General features: G+C 52.4%; 4 protein-coding genes across 5 annotated transcripts; 2 read left to right on the forward strand and 2 right to left on the reverse strand.

Moving 5' to 3' along the window:
- Positions 1 to 42: 42 nt before the first annotated feature.
- On the forward strand, positions 43 to 10,245 carry TBC1D13 (TBC1 domain family member 13). The gene is made up of 12 exons (XM_072353112.1): positions 43 to 123; positions 193 to 266; positions 394 to 434; positions 681 to 742; positions 968 to 1,067; positions 2,253 to 2,335; positions 2,491 to 2,650; positions 3,232 to 3,439; positions 4,153 to 4,316; positions 5,629 to 5,789; positions 6,023 to 6,080; positions 7,051 to 10,245. Exons 1-12 carry the CDS (start codon positions 101 to 103, stop codon positions 7,114 to 7,116), a joined length of 1,200 nt encoding a protein of 399 aa, XP_072209213.1. The 5' UTR covers positions 43 to 100; the 3' UTR covers positions 7,117 to 10,245.
- A 116-nt stretch (positions 10,246 to 10,361) lies between these two features.
- Positions 10,362 to 12,624, forward strand: ENDOG (endonuclease G). The gene is made up of 3 exons (XM_072352668.1): positions 10,362 to 10,934; positions 11,130 to 11,239; positions 11,945 to 12,624. The coding sequence occupies exons 1-3, from the start codon at positions 10,425 to 10,427 to the stop codon at positions 12,228 to 12,230; spliced, it is 906 nt and encodes a 301-aa protein (XP_072208769.1). The 5' UTR covers positions 10,362 to 10,424; the 3' UTR covers positions 12,231 to 12,624.
- A 314-nt stretch (positions 12,625 to 12,938) lies between these two features.
- SPOUT1 (SPOUT domain containing methyltransferase 1) lies at positions 12,939 to 17,291 on the reverse strand. The gene is made up of 12 exons (XM_072352667.1): positions 17,220 to 17,291; positions 17,060 to 17,102; positions 16,811 to 16,930; positions 16,568 to 16,727; positions 15,992 to 16,081; positions 15,682 to 15,731; positions 15,331 to 15,461; positions 14,879 to 14,951; positions 14,528 to 14,626; positions 13,767 to 13,869; positions 13,453 to 13,600; positions 12,939 to 13,275 (listed from the first exon to the last, which is right to left on the reverse strand). The coding sequence occupies exons 1-12, from the start codon at positions 17,259 to 17,261 to the stop codon at positions 13,201 to 13,203; spliced, it is 1,134 nt and encodes a 377-aa protein (XP_072208768.1). The 5' UTR covers positions 17,262 to 17,291; the 3' UTR covers positions 12,939 to 13,200.
- A 275-nt stretch (positions 17,292 to 17,566) lies between these two features.
- On the reverse strand, positions 17,567 to 25,605 carry KYAT1 (kynurenine aminotransferase 1). 2 transcript variants are annotated; one of them, XM_072352665.1, is made up of 14 exons: positions 25,498 to 25,605; positions 24,373 to 24,487; positions 22,457 to 22,515; positions 21,823 to 21,973; positions 21,113 to 21,262; positions 20,877 to 20,963; positions 20,640 to 20,768; positions 20,346 to 20,466; positions 19,658 to 19,734; positions 19,315 to 19,404; positions 19,043 to 19,229; positions 18,794 to 18,870; positions 18,397 to 18,483; positions 17,567 to 18,240 (listed from the first exon to the last, which is right to left on the reverse strand). In XM_072352665.1, the coding sequence occupies exons 2-14, from the start codon at positions 24,454 to 24,456 to the stop codon at positions 18,172 to 18,174; spliced, it is 1,368 nt and encodes a 455-aa protein (XP_072208766.1). In that variant the 5' UTR covers positions 24,457 to 24,487; positions 25,498 to 25,605; the 3' UTR covers positions 17,567 to 18,171. The 2 variants fall into 2 exon arrangements, with proteins under 2 accessions (XP_072208766.1, XP_072208767.1); XM_072352666.1 differs by lacking the exons at positions 22,457 to 22,515; positions 24,373 to 24,487; positions 25,498 to 25,605 and having other exon boundaries at positions 17,568 to 18,240; positions 21,797 to 21,925.

Here is a 25,605-nt window from a genome sequence, read left to right on the forward strand (position 1 = left end):
GTGGGCGGGGCGGTGGGCGGGCGGGGCGGGGCTTAGCGCCCCCCGCGGGCGCGGCGTTTCCAGCCGGAGCCGGTTGCGCGGCGCGCGGGGTCGGGCCGCCATGTCGCGGCTGCACCGGAGCAGGTGGGTGCGGGGCCGGGGGGGGCGCGGGGCGCTGACCGCTCGCATTTAACGGCCGCCGCTTCCCCTCAGGATCGCGGATTTCCAGGAGGTGCTCGGCGAACCCACGGTGGCTCTGGGCAAACTTCGCGATCTCTGCTTCAGCGGTGAGTGGGGCGGGGGGGGCCGGGGAGCGCCGCGGCCGCCCCGTCTGCTCCATCCCCGAACTTCAGCGCGGCGGCCCCGAACGGGGCTGAGCCGTTCCCGGCAATGACGGCCTGTGCTGTCCCGCAGGAATCCCGTTTGACGGAGGGCTGCGCTGCCTCTGCTGGAAGGTGCGTGTGCTGCTGCGGGTGCTGCTGCTCCGGCGGGGCTTTGGGGCGTGTAACGGCCATAAAAACACCCCAGAACGGCGGTGCAGAACGCGCTGAATCCGCGTCAGTCCGTGCGGTTCGACACGTGCCGGTCGGGCTGTCCGTGCTGTCCGTGTGTGACCCGCTCGGCTTCGCTGCGTTGCGGTCCCCGGGCGGCAAAGCGCTGGGCGTCCTCAGCCCCTTAACGCCTGTTTGTGTCCCGTTCAGATCCTGCTCAACTACCTCCCCTTAGAGAGGGCCCTATGGAGCTCCTTGCTGAAGAAGCAGAGGTGAGGACGGCTCTGCTGGCTCCTTTTGATGGGATCTGTGCAGAAGTGCCTTAAATAATTAAGTACCTTCTTAAGAGGAATTGCTCTGCTGTTCTTGGGGTCAGCGGATTCCAACTCGACTCAATAGAAGATGAGATGTAGGCTGAGTGGGGGGTGCAGGGCTGTCTGTGTGAACTCAGGCCGAGCGCTTACACTGATGTTATCTGCTTCGTTTCCCTCCTTAAGGGAGCTGTATTCCCAGTTCCTAAAAGAAATGATTATTCAGCCTGGGATCGCCAAAGCCAACCTCGGTGTCTCAAGGGAAGACGTGACCTTAGAGGATCATGTAAGTGCTGCTAACCTTTGCGTCGCAGGGAATTCCCTATAGCTGGGAGCTGTGGTTCTGTAGCCTGCACTCCCCTCCTGCTCTTGGCCTGGTGCTGGCAGTAGGGGCCAAGCCTGGGTGCCAGCCCTGTGTGTCTGAGCAGCCTTTAGCCCCTGAGTTACTGGCAAAGCAATGGTAGCTGGGCAGGGAGCTGTGTGCAGCTGCACGTGTCTCTTCCCTCCTGCTTTGGGGCTGTGCGGCCTGTGAGTGCTGGGGAAGGGCAGGGGGTCACCAGGGGTCCCTCCAGCAAAGGGACACTCTCCTGGTGTGCTGTATCTGTGCATAGGCTGGGAACGGGCTGTTCTGAAAGGCAGGAGGGTGCAGCCGAACTGCAGCAGAAGGCTGATTTATTTCCAGTTTGTTGGTGAATGAGTTCTTCAATTATTATTGATTGACTGTTTATTGCATCTCTTTCTGCTTTGAAAATACTGCTAACTTTGTGTCAAGGCAGGGGATGATATAACTGAAGATAAGGACTGTAAATGCTACAGCTGCTTCCACGGCTTATCCTGAACGTTAATGTTCTGCTGCTGTAAAACTATGTCTGTAACATCCCGTGCGCTGGCAGCTTGCAGTGATCTTTGGATCTCTTGGAATGTTCCTTTTATGGTGTTTTCTTCTGTCAGATGATTATTAACTTTGTGCGGATCTTGATCTGGAGGAAAGAAAGCTAACCTTGGCATAATAGAAAACTGGTCAGATAGGGGACAGGTTGTTTGCATTAATAATGCATCTCCTTTTTGCACACTGGATGTGCTTAATCAGCCTTCTCAGGGTTGAGATGCCCATCCCCACCACACTCGTGTGTTGCCTTAACATGTAGGCTGGGTGCAAGCACCTCCTTTGTGTGGGCTGGAGCTGCAGTTGAGAATCTTTGTAGAGGACAGGATGCTTGGTTTGGGAACTTAAGTCATGAAGAAGGATATGGAAAGGGATTGGAGATGCTGGTTTCTAACTTCAGTGAATCTACGTGGTCTCTTGCTTTGCAAGTTCTGATCTGCTTCCTACACTGTGCTGTGTGAAGAAGCAGCACTAAGTGTAGTGCCAGAAGGATTGGGCCCTGTGCTGGTTCTGGCCTCCAGCAGGAAAGGTACATAGGTGTGCATTTACTGAAGGATGCTTGTTTTTGTCTTGTTGTTTCTTTAGCCCCTCAATCCAAACCCAGACAGCCGGTGGAACACTTACTTCAAGGATAATGAAGTTCTCCTCCAGATAGACAAAGACGTCAGGTGCGTATGGTGTAATGACTCAGGTTTCTGATCCTGAGTGCTTTGCTTAATACTTTGTACCTTGAAAATCGAGTTTAATATTAAACTGAGCTTTCTATTTAGCGTGGGGCACGTACTTCCTTCTTATGCTTGATTTCCTTCTGCATCCACCCCAGGAGGCTGTACCCCGACATGGCATTCTTCCAACGCCCAACCGACTACCCCTGCCTCTTAATCCTGGACCCCCAAAATGAGTTTGAGACGCTGCGTAAGCGGGTGGAGCAGACCACGCTGAAGTCACAGACGGTGGCACGGAACCGCAGCGGGGTTACAAATGTGAGGTCCAGGTGTGGGCTGCCCGTGGGGCATGGCGTGCTCCATGATAAGGGCTGATGGGGGCTCTCGGGGTTTTGTGCTTGTGTGATGGAATTATGTGAGTGCAGCAGCAGATATTTGGTGTCCAGACAGCTTTAGAGAACCAGCTGGAGAGCTGGCAGGAGCCATAGGTATGTGTAATGGTAAGGGTTATTGTTTCCCAAGGTCCAGGAAGGTGTGTTATGCCTGAGATGTGCCTTCCTGCATGGGAACAAAGCACTGAAAGCTTAATTTGCTGAAGCTGAATTGATAGAGTCTTCCAGAGCTGGATCTCCTCAAACTGTAACTGGGGAAAGAGCTGGGGAATGGCTGAAATGTGTGTTGTCTTTTTTCCTCTTTGGGTGTTTGATCATTAAGTGCTACACACTGGGTGCTGGGGAAGGTGGCTGGCTGCAGTCTGTCCCCTTTTCCTGCATTACAAAGAAGCGGCACTGCTGTGTTTTCTTACTGCATGGGGTCAGGTGGTGCAGCGGTTCAGGGGAACTCTCTGTTGCAGCACAGACTGCTTTGTTCATCAGCTCTAGTCTTGCCTTGCTCTTCAGGTGAGCTCCCCTCTTAAATCATCTCCTAACTCTCTGAGTGAGTACGAAGTTCTGCCCAATGGCTGTGAAGCTCACTGGGAAGTGGTGGAGCGAATCCTTTTCATCTATGCCAAGCTGAACCCCGGGATAGCCTACGTTCAGGGGATGAATGAAATAGTGGGGCCCCTTTACTACACCTTTGCTACAGATCCTAACAGCGAGTGGAAAGGTGAGAGGCTCTTGGGGATGCTGGGTAGGGGCTGTTGCTCCGCATGCTCTCTGTGTGAAGGAGTGTTTCAGGGTGGAGACTCTGAGCAATTCAGTTTTGATTGATGAGGAAATAAACAAACAAACCTCCCCAAAACCAATAAGTGCAGCAAGAAATGTGCATTTCTGGGAGCACAGCAGGCTGACAGAGACTGGATGGGCTGTGAGTGCTGAGGGCATCAGGAGTGGAGATTTGGGGACTTTCTGTTTTGTTTGAATCCAAGTTGCTCTTCCTGACTGAAACCTGAAATCCCCATAGAAGTACTTTCTTGCTTCTTGTGCTAAAAATACTCCTGTGTGGGCTATGGCGGGGTTGTTTTCTTTGTTCTGTTGCTTCGTTTCTGTTTTGTGCGTGTGTTTTGTTTTTAATTAACAAGGACAACAGAAAGGGTGGGGTAAGAAGAAGAATGGAATGGGAGTTCTGCGTTGCTCCCACTTCAAAGCTTTGTGGCTGTGTGCTCATGGCAGCAGGACCAGGTGTTCTGTGGGCCATAGATAAATGTCACGACGACCTCAGTGTGCACACAGGGCCTGCATTGCAGCGGCTCTTTATGCAGCCAAAGTCTTGTGAGATGCACGACTGCAATGAGGTTATCAGCCCAGAGCAGCTCTGTGTGCCTCTGACAGTGACGCTTTCTCTGTGCTTCCATTCACTTCCTTCTTTAATCCCCCCAGAACACGCTGAAGCTGACACATTTTTCTGCTTTACCAACCTAATGGCTGAAATTCGGGACAACTTCATTAAGAGCTTGGATGATTCTCAGTGTGGTATAACCTACAAAATGGAGAAGGTCTATTCCACCCTGAAGGAAAAGGATGTGGAGCTGTATTTGAAGCTGGTGAGGTGCTGGGTGTTTCTCTTAGTTGTGTCTGGAATGTGGGGGAGGGAGGATTCAAATGTCAGCCAACTTTGTTCAGCTGTTCCTGGGCTTGAATAGAGAGGTTGAGGAGTTGTGGGAAGGCCTTTGCCAGCAGGATGTAGGGGCTGCCTTATCTGTAAGCTGAAACAAGCTCTCCTTGGAGTAAGCCTGGAGCGAGCTGATGCAGCAGAGCTTTCCTCCCCTGTGAGTGCAAACTGTAGCTGCCAGCTGTGACTTGGCTACCAGCCCTGGTCACCTGGATTCGAACTGGAGATGGAAACACAAGTTTTGCCTTAAAGTTCCTTGGAGTTTGTCATCAAAAACATCAACAAATCTCCCTGCAGAAGCAAGCTGAAAAGCTGCAAAATCCTGCTCATGTAATTGTACCGTTTTCCTCCCATTGTGGATAATGGATTGCTGTGGATGTCGTAGAATATCAGGCAGCAAACCCCGGTAGGTCTTGTAGCCTGTTTGATGTGGAAGTCCAAGGTGAATCTGGAAAGGGAAGCTGTCCTTGTTACTGCAGCCTTCAGCAGATTGTTTGGAGATGTTTCGTATTTAGAAAAGACGAGATGTATTCAGTAATCCAAAAGGTGATCGATCTGTCAGCGCAGTGACACAACCCACAGCGTGGGCTGAAGACTGATTTAAGGGGGAGAAAATAAACGACTTACTGTTTGGCTGGCAGGAAATGGCCTTGGCCGTGCAGAAACTGATCTCCAGGAATGTCCTCAGGATCCTGAGCTTTTTGGACTGTGCTTAAAGCTCTCTTGGATTTGATAGTTAAAAAGACAACAGGAAACCTACAGGCTGGAGGTGCTTGTAGTGTCTCATTGATTGTCAGTGCAAACTCTGCTCCATCTTTTGTTTCTGTGAATGGTAAAGCTTTGATCAATGCAGAGAAAGGGGAGGAAATGCTGGAAAAACGGTGCCTTTGCTGGAGTGGAGGCCGTGGCTCTGCAGATAAAGTGGTGTTCAGATGGGAAGTTAAAATTACTCTGCATGTTTAACTGAAATAACACAGTGCCTTGAGGAAGGAAAACTTCCTTTATTCCTGACTTAGAGGAGGGTTTTCTTTGTAGACGTGGAATGTGGTTGCATTGAAGATCTTTCTCAGTCACAAAAATGTGAAAGCCCTCATTGGAGGTGGTGGATTTGCTGCTGTTCCAGCATGGGTTGGCAGCATAGAGCTATTTCAGGGTGGAAACAGGGAGGGAAATGAGGGCTGCATCTCTTATGTGGGGTGGGCTGGGAGCATGTATTCATTCTCTGTCTGGTACGTGTCTGACAGCAAGAGCAGAACATCAAGCCCCAGTTCTTCGCCTTCCGCTGGCTGACGCTGCTCTTATCCCAGGAGTTCCTGCTGCCAGATGTCATCCGGATCTGGGACTCCCTCTTTGCTGACGATAAGCGCTTCGATTTTCTGCTTCTCGTGTGTTGTGCCATGTTGACGTAAGTATGGAGATGGCCGTTGAGCTCTTATCTTCCCCTCCTTCAGTGAAACCCGTAGGTCTAGGAACCTTCTATAGTCGTGTGTTAATGCATCTGATGAATAGGTCACAGTCCTTTGTCACCGTGGTAAGTAGAAGTGTTCTCAGAAGTCTCTGTACAAGCACGCTGTGGTCCATTTTTTGAAGCTCCTTTGTAAAGAGTTGAAAGTAGCTGGAATAATTTCCATCTTTCAGACTAATCCGGGATCAATTGCTGGAAGGAGACTTCACTCTGAACATGAGGCTGCTACAGGTAAGGATTAACTATTGCAGGCATAGATTGCAGCATAAAGAACCTTCAAATAGTACTGTGAGAGGGGATTGTGCTATGGGCATGTCTTACTGTGGAGACGTGCCAGGTTTCTGATGGCTGCGTGCAGAAATCTTAATGTTGGTCATACAATATACTAATTACTGGAAGTATAAATCTTCGTGTGCTGTGGTCCCCATCACTGCTGGGAAACTGAGCTCACTTGGCATTGCTGGCTGCTTTAACCTTGGCGGTGGTGTCTGCTCCCTGTGCCGTTAACTGGGCTTTCATTTTCACATCCAGAATGTGACTGTATGCTCTCTGTTCCTCATTCCTAGCACTGTATGTGTTTCTTTTCCTTCCCTTTTCAAGTGCTCCAATAGCAAGGGGATCAGTGATGTTCCTTCTCTGGTCTTATGCTGGCAGGGCACAGTGCTGCTGTCTGGAGCCCAGCACTACCATTGACACACAGCCTTTTGCTCCTGCACCCTTCCTGGCTTACAGAGACATTGTTGTAGACTGCTGGCTTATGACATTCTTTGGTTTGCAAAAAAAAACTAAGCATTTTCCATCGAAGCTCTGAAACACACAGTGTTACGTTTGTTGGGTAGAGGCTTTTGTTTCTGAGATCTGTGAGGGCTCAAGGTTGGAAACACCTGCACTGAACAGCAGGATATCTCTGACTCTGCCAGTTCTTGCTTCAGGCTGTATGGGGTGCTGGCTTTGATAAGGCCCCCTGGCATGAAGATCTTGTGCAGTCAGTTGGCCTGCTATCATCGGAGGATAAGTTAATAGAAGCTTCTTGAAGGGCACTGGGGGGCTTGATCAGTTACAGAACAGGAAACTGTTAAGGGGGTAACTGAACTGAACAGTGTTCTGGTGGGCTAACAGTGCTGCTGTCAAGGTTTGCCCTGTGTAGGTGGAGCGATGTCAAATGCTAAGTTGGAACTCACACTTAATTTCTTTACTATAGGATTATCCTATATCTGATGTTCACCTGATTTTGAAGAAGGCCAAGGAACTTCAGGATTCCAAATAGTCCACGAGCCTGACTAAAGGTGTCGGAGAAACTGTATGGCAGAGGATCTTAGGAGATGGCCCCGTGTGGTGCATTGAAACTCCTAGGGATCTCTGCAGGACTTCAGGTTTTGCATTTGGGCTACTGGCCACCTCGGAGACTTCCTTCTCTATTTATTAGGTCAAGGACTGATTACTTCCCATCTGCTCGGGTCCTGCACTCCAGATTTTTCAACTCTCAAATGCCTCTGTGCTGCCAAAAGCAGTTCTTTGTATCTTTTTTAATGACTTTATGTGGAGAAAGAAACCACCTGTCTGCATATCCCTCAAGGGGTGGGTGAGTGTAGAAGGATCTTTCTCCTGTGAACAGAATGTATCCCAAGGAAGTCACACGTTCTGCTATTCAAGTAGCTTCTGGATTCTTCTCCCTCGTACCTGCACTGAGCTGTCCCTGGGGCGTGCGAAGAAAGAAGGCTGTGTCAGCTTCTGGTGCATGTCACCTGGCATCCAGCAGTTTGGACCCCTTCTCATGAGAAAGACCTCGAGGAACTGTGATGGGAAGATGTGATAACAGCCGGCAGCTTTGTGCACTGAAACTGCCTGCATTGCCTTACAGAGATCTCCTCGAAAGCAGGCTGTGATGGTTTTCATCTATGAGTGTAGTTTGAAGTCAAGCCTTATTACGCTAAGCCTTAGAGCAGGAGTTCATTGCTGCAGGGAGGCCAGGGCCTCAGGCTGCTTTCCTGGCTCGAACTGGAGCATATCTAGCTGCAATCAGGATTCTGAAACACGAGAAACGGGCATCTAGATGCATGAAGACAGCACTACTGAAGGACTTACACAGGCACAGTGCAGGGGCTTCCTGCCTCAGTGGCTTGCAGATATTACCCTGCATAAGCTTTGGTCATGGTAATCTTGATATTGTCAATAGCACTTCTTGCCTGGAGCAGACACATTACAGGTCTGACCTACAAGCAAGAGGCCTTTCATGATGTAATCCAGTGGGCATATAAGCATTTCAGTCATTAGCTGACTCCTAATCCACATTTCTGTGCACCAGTGCTACTGGAGTAACAGTTGTGAGTTGGACACTTGTCCCTCCTGAGGGCAGAACTGCTGCATTTCAATACAGCACTACAGGCTCAGGTGGGCATTGAGAACCGATAACCTGCCAGTTGTGTCGAGCTGATCAGAAACCAAAAGCCTCAAGGAGAGAAACTGCCAGCACCCGGGTGCTTGGGTTGTGCAGGAGCTCTTGAGTGAACACTAATCCACGATGCTTCATCCTCCTGTGCTGCACCGGCTCATTTCTGTGCAGCTGTTCAGCACTGCAGTTTTCAGTATTTATGGGTATTGATTTGTTAAAGGTCAGTCATCTGCTTAAGCTGCTGATGGTCTCAGTGTTCCTAAGGAGAGGGGTGTTGTGTTGTCAGCCTTCAGCTGTTCTACCTGTGTTGCTTCCTTCAGGGAAGGCCGCCTCTTTGCAGACTGCTATCACTTTGTAAGGCTGGATAGGAGGGTGGCTTGGTACACGCACCTCTCTTCTTTTTAGCAATCCCAAGCAAAGTCTGCCTGTATGGAAGATGCTGGTGCAGCCAGTGTCACTGCAGTGATGGAACAAGAACAATGTAATCAGTACCTATGGCTAACAGCATCTCCCTCTGCTGCAATCCTTCCTATAGGGCAGGGTCCAAGCAAAATGAAAGGGATGGTGTCCTCTGAAACACTTTATTTCCCCAAGTAATGCTGGAGCTCTCACGTGTTCCAGGCAGTTTCCTCATGCTGCGTCCCTGTAGAAGTGCTTCCTTTGTGTTTTCTCTCTGCTGGGTGAGCATCAGTGAGGGTTCCCACTCTGAACAACCACAATTCTTACAATGACTCGGCTGCTGCGGGAGGATCCCAGCACGTGGATGCTCCTGCAGCACTGTGGTGTCACACCACCTCCTCCTTTCAAGGTGTCACAGGGCTTATATTGTGCTGTTCTCTTTGGGGAGGGTGATGGGGAGCACTTTGAAAAGGATTTTGCAGTGGGATGGGAGCTTTGGCTGCTGGAGGGGTTTTGTGGGATCTGTTCTGCAGCTTTATCCAGGTGGGCCTGCGGCTGCTCAAGCGGTTCATTCTGTGGGGAGAACTCATAACAACTGTGATGCACCCCAGCAGGCTGAATCCCACACGAAGAGCTGCTGTATGTCTCTCCTCAGCCCCTCCTGTGTGGTAGGACTTTATGCTGCTGCTGTTAAGGGCTTTGAAGGAGCTGCTGCGCTTTGCGGTCGTGTTCATTCTTCTGAGGCTTCATTAAGAGCAAAGATGGAGGGGAGGAGAAGTCCTGTCACCAGCTTCTGAATCTCCTCATTAGTTTCCATGCCTTCATTCCTCAAAAGCTGTTGGTGATGATGACTTGACTTTCCTTTTTTTGAGTTCAGGAAGCTGTGGTCGTTCCTTGCTAATGTGCCCAAACAGCTCCTGCTTCTGCAGGAGGGCTGCTGCCTTCCCCTTCCTGTAGCCTGGACGTCTGGAAGTTTGGCTTTGGTGAGGAGGTGGAAAGGAAAGGATGGTGGGGATGGAGGCCGTGATGGTCACACGGAGCGCAGGTTGTGAGTTGTGTGACCTAACAGTTGTTCATCCTTGGGCAGCGAGGGCTGGAGGCCAGAAGTTGGTTTGGGGATTCACTGGGAAAGCAGAGGGTTTTTTTCCTCGTGTCAGAGATCAGGTCCCATCGCTCTGTGTTCTTCCTTTCCCAGCAGGTGAGCAGCTCACTGGGTGGTGCATCAGAATTAACACTTATTTTTGTTTTCGTTTTTTACCTTGGCTGGAAAGAATTGCCAGAACAGGGTCAAGAGAGAAACACTTCATCACTTTGAGACTACTTTTATGCTTCTTTTTAAACACTATTTTTATAAAGCTCCTTTAGCTCAGCAGGCAGCTGCGTGCAGCCTCTCAGCTCGGGGTGCAGCTCAGCCTTCCCGAGCTGGGCCGGCTCTGCTGCCCCATGGCTGCGGCAGTCAGTGCGGGGCCTGCAGCACTGCCTGCTTAACTAATGCTCTTTCCTTTTGTACTTTATCCCGCGAGCCCCTTTATGAGACCCCTCCGTGTCTCTCATTTAATGCTGTTCTTGAGTTGTCCAAATAAAATGGTTTCTTTGCACACTGCTACAGGCTGTGCTTCCGTAGGTGCGTGGAGCCCTTTAAAAGGGCGATGGTCTGTGCCGGAAGAGAGCGGCTCTGCAGCAGGAAGGGGCCGTGCTGGGCCGGTCTGTGCTCGGGTCCGTGTTCGAGTCCGTGTCCGAGTCCGTGTCCGGGGCCGGTCTGTGTTCGGGGCCGGTCCGGGGCCATGCTGTGGGGCCGCTGGCTGCTGCCCGGTGCCTCGCTGGCTCTGGGCGCAGGGCTGGGTGCTGCGCTGACCGCCCGCTGGCAGCGCGGCGCTGCGGGCACGGAGGTGGCAGAGGGGCTGCTGTGCCGCCTGCCCGTGGTGCCGGTGGTGGCGGCGGCCTCGGGACCTCCAGCCCACACCGAGGCGGTGCGGACCGAGCTGACCAAGTACGGCCTGCCCGGGTTGGCGCAGCTGCGGAGCCGCGAGTCCTACGTGCTGTGCTACGACCCGCGGAGCCGCAGCGCGCTCTGGGTCATCGAGCAGCTCAACCGGGAGACGCTGAGCGGAACCTCGGAGCGCTCCGGCTGCGACTTCCAGGAGGACGATTCGGTGCACGAATATCACCGCGCCACCAACGCCGACTACCGGGGCAGCGGCTTCGATCGCGGCCACCTGGCTGCTGCCGCCAACCACAAGTGGAGCCAGAAGGCCATGCGGGACACCTTCTACCTCAGCAATGTTGCTCCCCAGGTAGGGCTGGGTGCTGGGCAGGCACACATCGCTCATTGCACTCGGGTTCTGTTCCTGCACGTTCAAACCAGTGCGTGGCCTCCAGGGTGGGGGTCAGCTCATCTCACAGCGCCCTGAGCGCTCCGGGAGTGTTAGAGATGTGTTAGAATAACTGAGCAATAAGGAAGTGTCCGGGTCACCATCTCTGTGTTTTAGGTGCCTCACTTAAACCAAAATGCCTGGAATAACCTTGAGAAATACAGCAGAAGTTTGGCGAGGAACAACAAGAACGTCTATGTCTGCACGGGACCTCTTTACCTGCCCAGGTAAACACGAGGAGCCAGGTGGGACCGCAGTGAGGATGTGTTGTGCTGGGAAGGTAAAAGCAGGCTGAGGGCTGCAGCTCCCAGCTGCCCCAAACCAGGAGTGAACAGCCCAGACCCCCAGGTGAGAGCAGCAGGCTGTAGGTTTCTGCAGCTGTAGGTTTCTGCAGAAGGGTGTTTTTTTAGCACTGGGATTATTTACAGTGTTTCTTAATCAATTATTTGGGGAGTACAAAGGGTGCGTTTCCTGAGATGCACAAGAGCCCAGTCACTTTGGTTTGCAGTTTTTAGTCGTGAGCAGTACTGGATTGGTAGGGCATTAAATGAACAGATTAAACTGCACACCTCCCTGCAGAATAAAGCTCTGAGGTTTCATTTAATGGACTGTTTGTCCACTTAGAGCACAACGTTCCCTGCAATGATATTTATATGGGAGTGTTAAGAGCAGTTTGATAAGCTGATTCTCTGAACAGCCTTTTCTGTCCTAATGGAAAAGGGGAGATGGTGAAGGAGGGGTCTGGGAGGAGCAGAAGCCATGTGAGCTCACCTTTCCCATGTCCCCCAGCCTCTGTTACAGCATCATTTGTTACATCTGCACTACAGATGTCATGCTGTGGGGGGGCTTGCAGAGGAGTGCGATTAAAGAGCTAAGGAGGGTGGAAGTGGCACCAGTGTAGGAAGTAACATTGGATGTTGCTCTTGGTGCAGGATGGAGGCTGACGGGAAGATGTACGTCAAGTACCAGGTGATTGGGAAGAACAACGTGGCCGTCCCCACCCATTTCTTCAAGGTGCTCATCCTGGAAAAGGAGAGCGGAGAAATTGAGTTGCGCTCCTACGTGATGCCCAACAGCCCCGTGGATGAGAAAATCCCGCTTGAACGGTTCCTGGTTCCCATCGAGAGCATTGAGCGAGCATCAGGGCTCCTCTTTGTCCCAAACATCTTGAAGAGAACAAGCAGCTTGAAAGCCATCACAGCTGGAAACAAGCGTTGAACTCTGACCAACCAGATCCAGGTAGCAGTGGCAGCCCACAGAATGTTCCCTTGTGTGTTTTAAGGTGTGAGAAATAAGAGAGCCGTGTTTCTCTCCATCCCTTCCCCAGTTTCATGTAACAGTGAAACACAGTGAAGCGTGTCCCAAGGACGGGCTGTAGGGAAGGCTGCAGAGTCCTTGATGGGTCCTTGTGCTCTGCACTTTGCCCCTAAGCTGCAGTACCGTGGGTGTTACTGTGATCGCTCCCTTTGTGTTATTACACAAAGGGACGTTAATTTCTGTACTTAGAGGGAAGGATGGGAGCAGGCTGGTACTGTGAGAGGAATGAAAGGTCCTTGCGTTTCTGCTTATGATTTTCACGGAATGTTTTTAGCAGTAAAGCTTTGAAAGCACCAAGGATTGGTCACTTTCTTATCTGCTCTTGCCAAAGCCTTTGAACATTCTTCCCCCTTCCTGTCGAGATAAAGGCAGCTCCAGCTCTTCCTGCCTTGGGAAGGATGAAGCCTTTGAGTTGAGGGGGAGCTGGGGAGTCAGACTAACAGTGTGACAGGAAGACGTGCTTGACACAAGGATTAAATTATTACTTTTGAAGCTTGAGGGCCGCATTGCTGCAGGAGCACTGAGAATGTGAGCTACCTGGATGCAGTCAGCTACCTGGATGCTGACTGCTCATCTCTTACACAAACCATGAGGACTTTGAAGGAAGCAGAGGTTTGGTACTGTTTTATTCTCTACCCAAGGCATCTGAATTGCTGACGGTCAGTTTGCTGACCAGCTTTTAGTTGGATGTTGCAGCCGAATGGTCCAGAGATGCTGGAGACTTGGTTGAGCAGTGGTGTCAACTTTAGTCACTTTGTGTCTTCAGCTTCCCCAGGGCTGGTTCCTGGAGTGATTCTCTGTGTTTGAATAGCAACAGGCTATTCCCAGAGGCAGTCCAAAGCAGACGACAGGGTCAGTGGTTTTCCTTCTCTCAGCTGTCAGTGGGAGTCTTTGCAGCCTCATCAATGTGAGGTCTCAGTGCTGACAAGGAGATGAGCAGCGCTTCCTGGAACAGACCAAAGCTCAGTCAGAACTGCTGCACTCAGCTGCCTGCTGGGCAAACCAGCAGCTCTTGGCTGAGGCATCGCTGTGGGGAACATCGTGGTTGGCTGTGTGTCCCCGACAGACAGATGTTCTGTGCATGCAGGCACTGCACCTCCTGTGCTGTCAGCCCCTGCATTACCTCTGTCCGGATGGTTCGGCTGCCTTGGCTGGGACAGGTGTTGAGGTAGAAGTCAAACAAGGTGCTCGGGTCAGTGACTTCCAGGTTTGGGTCTGCATCGACCCCAGCTTCCAAGCCCTGAAGACCTCCAAATACGACAAGGATGTGCCTATGGGAGAGCACAGGGACAGAGTGAGAGGGGAGAATGGCTCTTATGCCCACTCCCATGTAGATGTTAAAAGATTTACATAGGGGAGCATCTCGTGTGACTTGAACCTTAAAGCAGATTAAGAATTGGCTTTGTGCAAACACCTCCTTTTCACTTGGATACAGACCTAAAGGAGGGGAGGGTGACCTGGTCCACGGGGCTACCCCGCTCTGAGGTCCCAATAGAGAGATCATAGCCTTCCTTGAATGGGCATTCTGAAAAGACAGCACCTGGCAAACAAACAGAATGTGGTTATCACAGCGGTCCTCTCACCCCTGCTGCCTTTTGGGCAGTTCAGATACTTCACAGGCGAGTGGTAGCAGCAGCAATGATTGCTTTCCAGTGCCACTAATGCACCTTCTAGATGAAGAATGATCCCTTTCTCTGCTTAATTCCCTTGCTGCAGGAGTCTCCTGGCACCCAACTGCAGCACCTAAAGCTCAGCAGGTACTGAGAACCATTCCTTGACGAATGGCTTACAATTTTCTTTCTATCAGAAGACAGCAGAAAAGGATTTTGCGGGGCTTTTGAGCTCTGATGTCACCATGGGCTTTGACGTGGACAAGTGGGAGGCGGTTATCACAGAAATGGAGATAACCAGCTCTTGTCTGTGTTGCCACAACGTGGATGTTTAGAGCTGTGGTAATGTGGGGATAGAGGGCAGCGTACTGGAGGATGAATGGGGCAACTCACACCTGTAGTTTGAGCACTCAGATCTGAGCTATGTGGCCATTAGCTGCACTGCTGGCTGGCAGTCACCCATTTGGAGACAAAATGAGAATGTTAAGCAGCAAAATTGTACCCAGTTGGCCTGCGATTGTGCCCACGTGGGATTAAGATCCTTTCACACAGTAAAAAGCAAAGAACCCCTCTGGGCACAGCACTTACTCAGGCAGGAGGCGAGGCGGACGCTGTAACCCCAGTACAGACCGGACACCGTGCGAGGGTGGTGTGAGGAAACCACGGTGCCTTTTCGTACTTTAGTTTCTGAAAGGGAAGCGAGGAGATGAACAACCCCAATGATCACCTGATAAGAGCTGAATTTGACCAGCCACATCCTGAGGTTTCTCCTGTGTTAAGGCACTAAAGTAGGAGCTGCAGTGAGGGTGTTACTAAACTGTGTGTGTAGTAAAGGGAACACAGCGGAGCATCCTCAAACATTAGTAATCTGAAGGCTCACACAGAAGGACCAACTGCAGCCAGAGCTGAGTTCACAGATGCTAACGGAGCAGTAATTACCTGGATTCTGTGGTTCCTGCAGGCGCACAGTAACACGCAGACCAGGCTTCAGCTGTTTGTCAATCTGTACCTCCTGCAGAGACAGTCACCAGCAGCGTTAGCCTGGAGGTACCGAGGAACGTTGGGAGAAGAAAGAGCCTAGAGCTTTGCAATCAGGGTCTGTGCTGAGTGAGTTCACAGTCATCAGCCTGAGACTTATTTTGCTGCTCAGAGGTTCAAACCTCAGCACAAAGCAGTAATGAGCTGGATTGGGCCTGCCAGGACTTGGAAAGCCATGAACAACCCTTATCAGCCATGAACAAGACAGCAACAGCATTAAACCACATCCCAACCTGCTATGAAGCAGGGCACTAAGAAACCCAGCAGTACCTAAAAGCCACTGCACCTGTTTCAAACAGGACAGAGTGCCAGGGTAAGTTGTTTTGGGATCTGCAGGTTGCACGCTTCCATACCTTCTTCATCCCACAGTTGACAAACGAGCCTCTGCCTGGCTTACACGGCCGGTCTAACACCACACCTTCTCGGTACTCCGAATCCTCATCCACCCGCATGTGGTGGGGGCTGTCCAGGGGGTTGAGGAGCCCTGCAACAGTGCACAGGAAAGCAACAGCTGAGGACAGAACATGGACTATAAGTGTAAGTAAGTTGCTCTGCTACCTCCTCCCTTTCTTCTCCAGTGGAGCACAGCATCTCACCTGTGCTGCGTGGTCAGGAAAAGGCTTTAAGTTCTGCGCATTACACGCAAGCCAGAGCTCACAGAGGGGGGAGTCAACAGCTTGGGACAGAGAGAACTGAATTATTACCTGCAAACTGCAGATCCCCGTGTTTTGGAAAAAATGATTTCCTCAGGTACCTGTTATTAGAGAAGGTTCAAATATGAAAATTGTCACTTCAAGCTTCGTTCAAATTGAAAAGGAGTCAAGGACAGAGAAAATCATGCTTAGCTCCCCCAAGTCCCTCCTGTTCTTCCAGTTAAACCGCACATGAAGCGATCGGATCCTGTGTTCCTGCAAATCATTCTCTCTGCTCTCAGAGCCTCCAGCATGAGAGATGCCCGCAAACCATCAGCTGCTACCATTTCAGTTCTGCACGATCTGATCACAGGGGACTTACTGAGGGCACTCCAAGTACTGCAGGATCCGAGCCAGCTGCACGCAAGCTTTGCCTCTCTTCCCAATTCCTTCAAATTCTCCTTCCACGCTCCTGAAGGAGAGAAAACGGGCTGAACTCAGCACCAGACTGCACAGCCCCAAAGGGTCAGGTCTACAGAAGACCTCCCTCTACCATCAACCTCTACAGAAATAAATGGGCTGCTCCAGAGGTCGAAACTATTAACAAGTTCTATTTGGAACTCTCCAAGTCAAAGATCTTACTCAGTTTTGTTCTTGTTGTTGTCACTTTTAGTCTTTATGTATCTGGTTTTTTGACACAACCTGGCAGTTGGATTTTGGCCAGTGAACAGAGGCACAGGTCCAGATGAGAAGCTGAAGGAACAGGTGTCATTCCTTCAAAGCATCTCCATCTTCCCCATGTCCCAGCACAGGTAAGTGACCATCTTTGCCCCCAGAGGGCCCTGTAACCCTCGTGTTAGGAGCGCTTGCTTAGGATACCGACATTTCTTTCCTGCTCTCAGCTAAGACCGAAGCAGCGCAGAGCAGCTTCCTGCAGACCAGAACAGCTCATCCGTACTTTGCATCCTCTCCGTGCTCGTCGAACACCACGATCTCATCCACGCAGAAGATGGCACACGCTCGAGCGATCTGCCCGGCCAGGTACGTCCGCAGCTCCAGCGACTGCGCGTTGTTCAGGATGGAGCCCGGCAGGGCCACGCTCAGCGTGTAGTGCCGCCCTGGGGACGGAGGGCGCTCAGTAAGGCCGCGGCTTTATGGCACTTACGGACGCTTCCAAGCTCAGCCCCCCCAGCAGCTGCACCTTTATCCTCCCGCTGCTGCTGCTCCTCCTCAGCCTGTTTCTCGGCCATCTCCCGCACCCGCTGCTTTTCCAGCTTCTTCAGCAGGTTCAGCTCCTTCCATTTCTTCTTCTCTGCTTTCCCTGGCACGGACACGAGGCCGCTCCGGTTAAGGGCAGGGCCGAGAGCGCTCAGGACCGGCAGCACCGGGTCCCGCTGGGACCCCCACAGCTCCACTCCCCTCCTCGACCCCGAGCGGCCCTCGGCCTTACTCTCCTGCTTCCAGCGCCGCCAGTTCACCTTCCTGTCTTCAACCTGCGGGCACAGCGGCTGTCATCCCCGTGCTCCCCAAGGCAGCCATAGGCACGGCAGCCATAGGCACGGCAGCCATAGGCACGGCAGCCATAGGCACGGCAGCCGCCCCCCGCCCACCTGCACGCCTTTCGGCCGCTTCGCCTCGCCGCCGTCCGCCATCTTCTCCCCGCACGTTCTCTGGCCCCGCCCCTCGGCTGCTGTGATTGGTCCGAGGGCGCCGGTTCCCGCCCAAGGTAGGCCGGATCCGGTGTCACGTGAACCAATGGCTGGGCAGAGGGCGGTGCAGTGGCGGTGTTAAATCCACCGCGCGGCTTGGCGAGCTCAGCCGGGTGCGGTGCGTTCTATGGGCGGATGGGTGACCGGACAGTGCTGAGCTGCTCCGGCCCAGCTCTGCTGCCGTAGTGCGGATGTTACCCGGGGGATGGTGGCAGCTCTCTGGGAGTCCCATAATTACAGACACATTTACTCCTCAATTAATTCAACTTTAATAATTTAACAGTCGCAGATATTTATCTCACACTGTGCATAACTCCAGCACGATTGATGATCATGTCCTGTGCTTTTATCCAGCCTGAAATGAAGAATGATGCAAGAACCACCTGCTGCAATGTCCCACCAGCCCTCCCTCCCAGCTGCAAGTGCCCATCAGAGGCTGCAGTTCTGCTCTGCAGCCCAGGGGATGCTGCCAGGCATCAACTACGTGTGGATGCACAGGGAAGGTCTGGCTACAGCCAAGCTCTATTTAAAGACCTATTTCCTGAGGGCAGACGGTTGCTGAGCCATCCTTACCCTCGTGTCCTGATGGACACAACTCAGAACTGACGAGCAAAGTCTTTAAAACACGAAGCAAAAACGCTGGCTGGCAGCAGTGCATACGGAGGCTCACTGCTTGCAATTGCATCACAGTGAAAGCTGTGTCCTCCAGCCCTGGGCCTGGCAGACCTCGTACCCACACAGCTGACAGAAAACGTGGCTGAAAGCACAAAAATCAGCATGTAGCAAAGTTTGCAGCACAGTAAAAGAAGGAAGAAGTGCAGCCATGGGCAGCCTGGATCCCCCCGCAGTGCCTTCAGGGAGCAGCTTTCTCCAGCTTCCATCTTTGCAGTATGTCGTCTGCTGCCTTCAGTGTGGCGTCCTCCTACATCAACACCGTGAGTTCAGTTTGTGGCCTTCATCCAGGTCTCCCCCCCCACTACACTTGTTTGTACAAAAAGAAACCCCAATTCTTGCTCTGTGTTTCATTCGATGCGGGCACAGCCAAACCTGAGGGGTGCAGGCCGGCCACGTGTCTCACCTTGGCAAAGCAGAACCGGATGAAACTGTTGTAGTTGTCCTTGTGGGCCCCACAGTAGAATGCTGAGAGTGGGATGGCTGCCAGACCCTGGGGAGGGGAAAATGGGGAGTTATGGAACTGCCATGGGTGAAACTGCGGCCTGTTGCTCATGGGTCTCACAGCTGGGCTCACAGATGCCCTTGGTGCTCTGCTCATGCTGACAGAGTTGAAGCCTGACAGATCCCAAATGTCCCCCAGCTCCAGGCTGCTGGACATACACGTGGGATGGGAGAGCATCCTGGCACCATGGCTGTGACCCTAAAACCAAGCCCAGACGAGGATGCTGTTGCTGCTGCTGGCTCCTTGTGAGGGCACGAACCCACAGTCACCACAGTGAAAGAGGAGCAGGTAAATTTACCTTGTTCTTGACCATCCACTTTGCAAATCTGGAGTCGTAGGGCTCGTCGGAGTTGGGGACATCAGGGACTTCGGATTCTGCAGGAGGAGCAGCACAGAGGCTGTGGTTGGGCGCCTCACCCCAAACCCACAGCCTCTGGGAGCTCAAATGTGTGGTCCCTCCTCTCTTTGGATGGTGTTTGTGCAGGCTCCTGTCCTTAGTAGCTCTGACCCCCTTGCTCTACCCTTCCCAAGTAACATTGGGACTCACTGAACTCAGAGATGTCTGCCACCAAGAAGTAGGTGCCCTCAGGGATGATGGGCTTCATTCCCACTGCAACCAAGCTCCGGATTAGCTGATCTCTCTTCTGCTGCAGCTCCCTGGGCAGTTGGACAAAGTAGCTGTCTGGTTTCCCATAGTGCTCAAGCTCCCTCTGGAAACCCTGAGCCACAGCATCCTGTGAAGGGAAAAGAAGCAGTGGGAAGATGGATGGCCAAGGCTGGTTTGGGGTCTGTGTGGCTGGCTGCAAGGAGCTGCCTTACCTGTGCAGCTGTAGCACAGTGGTACACCGAGTTCTGGTGCACGGTACGCAGGTGCTGCAGCAGCCGGTTGGGTCCCACAGTCCAACCCACCTATGGCCAGGAGAGGAGGAGGAAGGTGATAAGATCAGCTGATAAGATCAGGAGATAAGATCAGGTGATAAGATCAGGTGCCTCCTCAGGCTTTGGTAACACTTTCCAGACAGGGCTGTTGTAAAGCAGTGTTGGTATTTTGTGGCACTGGGGCTCAAAGTGAAGTGTATAACTCTGCAGTGCAGAGCCCAATGTGACCTAGAGCAAAGGGACAGGGATGGGGAGGCAATGAGGTGCTGCATAGGGAACTTACCTTCCAGCCAGTGACACTGAAGGTTTTTCCAGCACTCCCAATGATCACTGTGCGCTCCCACATCCCTGGCAAACTGGCTGGCAATAAAGCAAGAAAAAAGCTGCTGGCTGTGCCATGCCCATGGCTGAGCTTGTTAATGACATGGTGGGAGCTCTTTGCCCACCAGAACCATGATGGACTCTTTGGGCCGTGCTGGTTTCCTCTGGGTGGGCACTAAGGCACATCCCAAGCAGCAGGACAGATTTCTCAACAGCACGTCTTTGTAATCAAGTGGTTTTGTACCCATGTACCAGTCCCAGAGGTGCCAGTATTACTTCCCCTCAACAGGGTAATTGCATGTTATAGGGACAGAAAGAAGAGAGCTCTGAAGTCATGCTGAAATGGATGTCCTAAAACTAGAGGCACCCAGACAACTGTGGCTTTGCACTGTAGAGGATAAAATCCAGTTTCACTGAAGCCAAAAGGCTCTTGGCTCCAGATCTCATGTCGTGAAGCCACAACTTACTGTTTCTAGAAGTCAAAGCTCCAGTTTAAGCCCTGCTGTGGTGACTGCAATTGAAGTACATGCAGGCAGCCCTTACTATTGCCAGGTCCCCAGTTATATTCCCAGTTCCTTCCCTGGATGGAGCTGCCCAGTGATGCTGTACCCGCAGGAGAAGCCCAGGATCAGCCACGCTATTCTCCATACCGATGCGGATGTGCTCCTTCCCATCGTACAGCAGCCATTCATACACTTCATCGCTGATGCAAAGAGCGTCGTGCTTCACACACAGGTCTGCAATGAGCTCCAGCTCCCCTCGGCTGAACACCTGCAGCAGGCAGGGAGCAGAGCTGAGATGCAGCACGAGCAGCTCTGAGCACACAGTGCTCCTACAGAACCCTCTTCCTCGTGTGGAATTGCTGCTGCACCTCAGATGGGTCTGGCTGAGCTGGAGCAGCCCAGCGCTCCCTCAGGGCTGTCCCCATAAGCCAGAGGCATTACCTTGCCCAGAGGGTTGTTGGGTGAGTTCAGGACGATGGCTTTTGTCTGCTCACTGAATTTAGAAGCCAGTTCGGCCGGGTCCAGCTGCCAATCTGCACTTGACATCAGTTTTCCTTCTTTTGGAGCTTTCTAGAGAGAACAGAGGAGAATCTCAGCTTGCTTTGCTGCTCTCCTCTCACTGCTCACCATGATACGACTCCTATTCCCTCCTCAGTGGCACTGCTCTGACCCACTCACCGGCCTCAATGGGATGTACACAGGTGTCCCACCAGCCATTTTCACCATTGGCTCATAGCAGTCGAAAAAGGGCTCAATGATTATCACCTGGAAGAGATGGGGAACGTCAGCACCCTCCTGGCCCTGCTCAGATCTCAATCCCTGAATTACTGTAACATGGAGAACATGCATTACCAGGGGCACTGAATTGTTCTTCCCACCACTTGTCATAAAGACAAGCCCAGCTCTGGGTTTACCTCATCGCCTTCATCAATGAAAGCCTGGAAGCAGCAGAAAAGGGCCTGGTATGCTCCCACAGTCACCATCACATTGGTCATAGGATCCAGGTCTCGTCCAAGCAGCTTCCCAAAAAGCTGGGCGAGGATTTTCACCAGCGGTGGGTGACCCTGCAGGGTGAGAGGAACAGGTGGGAAGGGGCTGGTAGGAGCCTTCTGAAAGAGAAATGAGCCCCTCAGATGGGGCTGGGTGGCCAAGTGCCCTGGGTCTGGTTTCACCACGGCGTAACCATGATGGCTGCACCTCGCATGCTCAGGTGCCTTGTGCCATGGGAGCTTCAGCAATAAACCCTGCGTCTGCTGGTCCTCCACATCAGCCAATGTGTCCCTGAAGCAGAGCAGGGGCACGGTCCTTCCTGAAACTATTCTCTCCTTTCTCTTAAATGAGAGCAGCTTCTCCTTGCCCAGCCAGCACTGTCAGAGAGGCACTTCAGAAACTACTAACTGCCACCCAGACCTCTGCAATGGCAAAGCAAGATTCTGGAAAGAAGAGGCAAAGCTGAAAGCTACTGCAAGAAGATGTTTGTGAATGCAAATCTAGGTCACTTCCATCTGCCCACCACAGCAGCCGGGGGTACCCAGCCCTCACGCCCAGCCAAGATACGTGTTGCTCATGGCCCATCTGATGGGCAAGGCTCGCGGTACCGCCGAGCAGGAGGCTGTCCACGCACGAAGGCACGTGTGTACTGGTGCAGCGTGTGCTTCTCCCCGCTGACAGCTCTGCTGAATGCCTCCTTCAGAAATTCAGGGGGGGGGAAGTCGGGGAAGCCTTGGCCCAGGTTCACTGTAGAGTAGGTGGCAGCCAGTTTAACAAACTCCACCCTGGAGAGATGGAAGGAAGAGAACAATAAGCATTTACAGAGGGCTCCGGGCAGCCTGGGGCAGCTTTTTGGCACCAGCTCTGCTTGCTGGCATCCCATCAGCAGGGAGCGAGGTGCCTCCATGGCAGGGCTGTTTTCTGTCCCACCCTCATTGCCTGCCCCAAGCACAGGGGACCTGTTTTAATTATAACAGACCTGTTTTAATTATAACAGAGCCAGGGACTATCTCACTGGGAATGGTTTTAATCCTTTTGAAGGAGATACCAATTCTGATACTGATTCTGATCAGAGGTATTCAGGCTGCAAACGTTAGCACTCAGACACCATGAAGGCTGGATGGACTCAGTGCCCACCTTACACTCAGCATCTCATCAGCGCTTTGTAGCTTGATGCTGGGTGCAGCAAAGCCCATTAGGTTAGGCTGCCTAAAGGCACACTGACCACCGAGGTAAAGCAGGAGCTGCCCAGCAGCAGCTTAACTCACCAGATATTCTTATCTACTCCCTCCAGCCTCCGGGCTTGCACCGGCCTTGACATTTTTGCCTGCAAAGAGTGAGAAAAAGAGCTTGGAGCTTTCACCAGTGGCAGTGGGGCCACAAGAGAAGGGGACGTGCCCTCCCACCTCTGCTCACCCACCTGTCCAGGTACCCTCACTGGGGCACTAGCAATGCTTTACACCTTGTTTCCAGCTGGAATAAAGCATGGGGTCAAATGAGCTCAGCCAGGCTCTAACAGCCAGGCCAATAACCCTGAACCTCAGAGTTTTGCTTTGAATAGTTTCTGTTTTCCCCTAACATAAGAATCTCTTTGGTGTCCAACATCCATGTGCATCATGGTTATGGGGCTAGAAGGGGTAAGCGTGCAGAGCAAAAGCCTCTTTCTGTCTGGATAAGCACGGCAGGAGAAGTCTGCTGTCCTTGATGGGGGATTTATCACAAGGATGATGAAAAGCAGCAGAGGTAGAATTTAATAACTCAGCAGCACAGGAGAAAAGGAAACCAGACAGGGAGGGGACTGGAAACTGGAGACAAATTATGTTTAATGCACCAAGAAAAGCCGGCGTGGGGACAAGAGTAGTGCATCTGCAAAGCACTGAGCCAAGAAAATGATCTTTCCCATAGCAAGCAAAATGCATTTAAACACGGCGCATGAGAACAGCCACGATGTGAGATGTGGAGCTAGGATGTGCATGAAGAGGATCATGTCAGGATGATGGGGGGATACGGGGACCCCTCTGCAGTAACCTCCCACTTACCTGCTTGCTCCTGCAAAGCTGCCCCAGCCTTTGAGAAGTGCTCCAAGAACGTTTCCCTTGAAGTCTTTGGATTCTTTATGCAACTCCAGCCCTCGCTGGGGAGCTTTGCAAATGAATGCAAGGAGTGCTGTGTTTCAGAGGGCAGCGGGTGGACTCTGTGCTCCCATATGGGCCAGGCAGGTGGCCAAGGGTGAGCAGGAGTCGCTGCCTCCCTGGGTAGAGGGGAGCCCCATGCCTCTCCCCTGTTCCCTTTCTTTGCTACACAAGCCCTTGAGTATCACAGACAGCGAGTCCTGTGCTAACCCCAAGCTGGTTTTGGTGGGAGTTGGAGGATTTGTGGCTTGGAAAGTAAAAAATAGTTGAGGATTAAATATTAACAGCTCCAGGGCTGTATTTGTTACGGTGGGGCTGCTGCTGGCCACAGGTCAGACAATGTGACAGCACTGGCAAGAGTGACGGGGTCAGCAGGAATAAAGTGCTATAAGTCCAGAAACTGCCAGTTTGGAGGAAAGGCTCTCAGCCTTTCAGAAATGGAAATGGCAACGTTTTTTCCCTTGATGTCTCCTTGTCCCACCCCCAGCTCGTGTGATGCTGCCGTGGGTGGCTGCCCACTGGCTGGAGAGCAACACAGACTCAGGGCCATGCAGCCCCCAGATCCATTTCTGTTTGTTCTGCTCCCCACATTGACCATGATCCTCCGGTTGCCATTTGCCCAGCAGCCAGGCAGGACAGTGGTTTGCAAATGCAGAAGACTGAGCAGCTGCAGCCACGCTCTGCCCTACAACACTGTCTCCCCACTGCACATTATTTCCTTGCTCTGCAAGTTTCTTTCTCCAGGAGGATGCTGATATTCCATTTCCCCAATATTTTGCAACCCACGAGGCTTTGGTAGAAGGCACCTGCAGGTGAGGCAATCCCACAAGGAGCTTTTCTCCATATAAAGTGTACTCTGATGCTTGTGAGGTGTTCCCTTTAAAGGGGCCACCTGCAAATAACTAACTACAGAGGAGGTCACAGCAGTGTGACTTCTCCTGACATGCCCTATCTACTGCCACTGCCACGGCTCACTCCTTGGCTCCACATGCAGCAGACTGAGCCAAGGACAGGGCTGCAGGCCAGGGGCAGCCATGCTGGGCATTCAGTACCTCGCTGCAGTACGAGCTGTATCCAGCGCTGCAATTCCTCTCCAGTAAGAAGTGACGCAGAAACGGTCCCAATCTCCTGATCATGCCACGGCTCCCGCTGTCTCACAGCACAGACCTGCATTTCCCCCAGACACAAAGCAAAGGGATGAGAAAAACACTCCTGGGCTGCAGGCAGAAAGGAAAGGCAATGTGTACCTGGGGACACAGTGCGAGTCCAGACCCACAGCTGTGTTTTTGCACCCTGGGTAGGAAATGCAGCCCAGCTGCTGTGTGTGCTGTCACTGCAATGTCAGTTAGGACTCAGACTGCCCTCTGTGCCTGCAGCACACGGGAGGGCAGGATCACAAGGGAAAGCACAGCTTCTGCTCCTCTCCCTTCTGTGCCTAATACAGACCTTTCTTTCACCTCAGGTCCCCTCCTCACTGCTGAAGCACATGGTATTGAAGCTGAAACACCACCGCCTTGTTAATGCTTTAGATAAAAGGGCTGAGTCTGGAGGATGCACGCGCTTTTATTTTCACCAGCTACAGGTTAATTTATCCTGCTACAAAAAAACAACCCAGTAATAAATAAACACCACACCAGGTTTGAAGCTGGCCAGCCCACAGATAAAGGCATCAGAACTGCATCTTTAGGTGCACTTCCCATCGTGCAGGACATGAGACCATTCTGTGCACTGTATGTTACTTCTAACACAAATACAAAGCAGCCGCCAGCCAGTTGAACATCTCTTTGCCCAGGAGGGAAAAAAAACCAGCACGGCTGATGGAAAACAATGGATGTAGCACAGTGTTGTTTGGGGCTGTGCAATACCTGCCTTGTTCCTGTGCAGAGGGCAGGATCTGGGATGGGGGGGGGGCTACCAGCAAAGAGCCGGGCAAGCAGGACGGGGCGCAGCTGAAAGGTCACCGCAGGGACCCGTCACTGTCCTGCTGCCTCCTCTGCCCCAGTGCTGCCCAGACACTGCCAGGCTGCTCCGGGAGGGCTCTGGGGGACACAGGACCCCAGCAGCCACCGTGACACGGGGCACAATGGGAGCGCAGGGTGGATGCAGCAGCGGCAGCCAACGAGGACACACGCGTTGGCTCCTCAGCAGGGGCGGCAGTGGGGGCAAAACCGACTTACATCAAGCTGGACTGCACTGCATTACGCTTCAAAAGCCTGGCCCCAGAGCCCGGGCCGGATTCTCCATGGACCCGAAATGCTTCATCTGCTGCTGGGACTTCCTGGGAG

Source organism: Excalfactoria chinensis, chromosome 18 (genome assembly GCF_039878825.1).
Source record: "Excalfactoria chinensis isolate bCotChi1 chromosome 18, bCotChi1.hap2, whole genome shotgun sequence".
In the NCBI taxonomy this organism is placed as follows: domain Eukaryota; kingdom Metazoa; phylum Chordata; class Aves; order Galliformes; family Phasianidae; genus Excalfactoria; species Excalfactoria chinensis.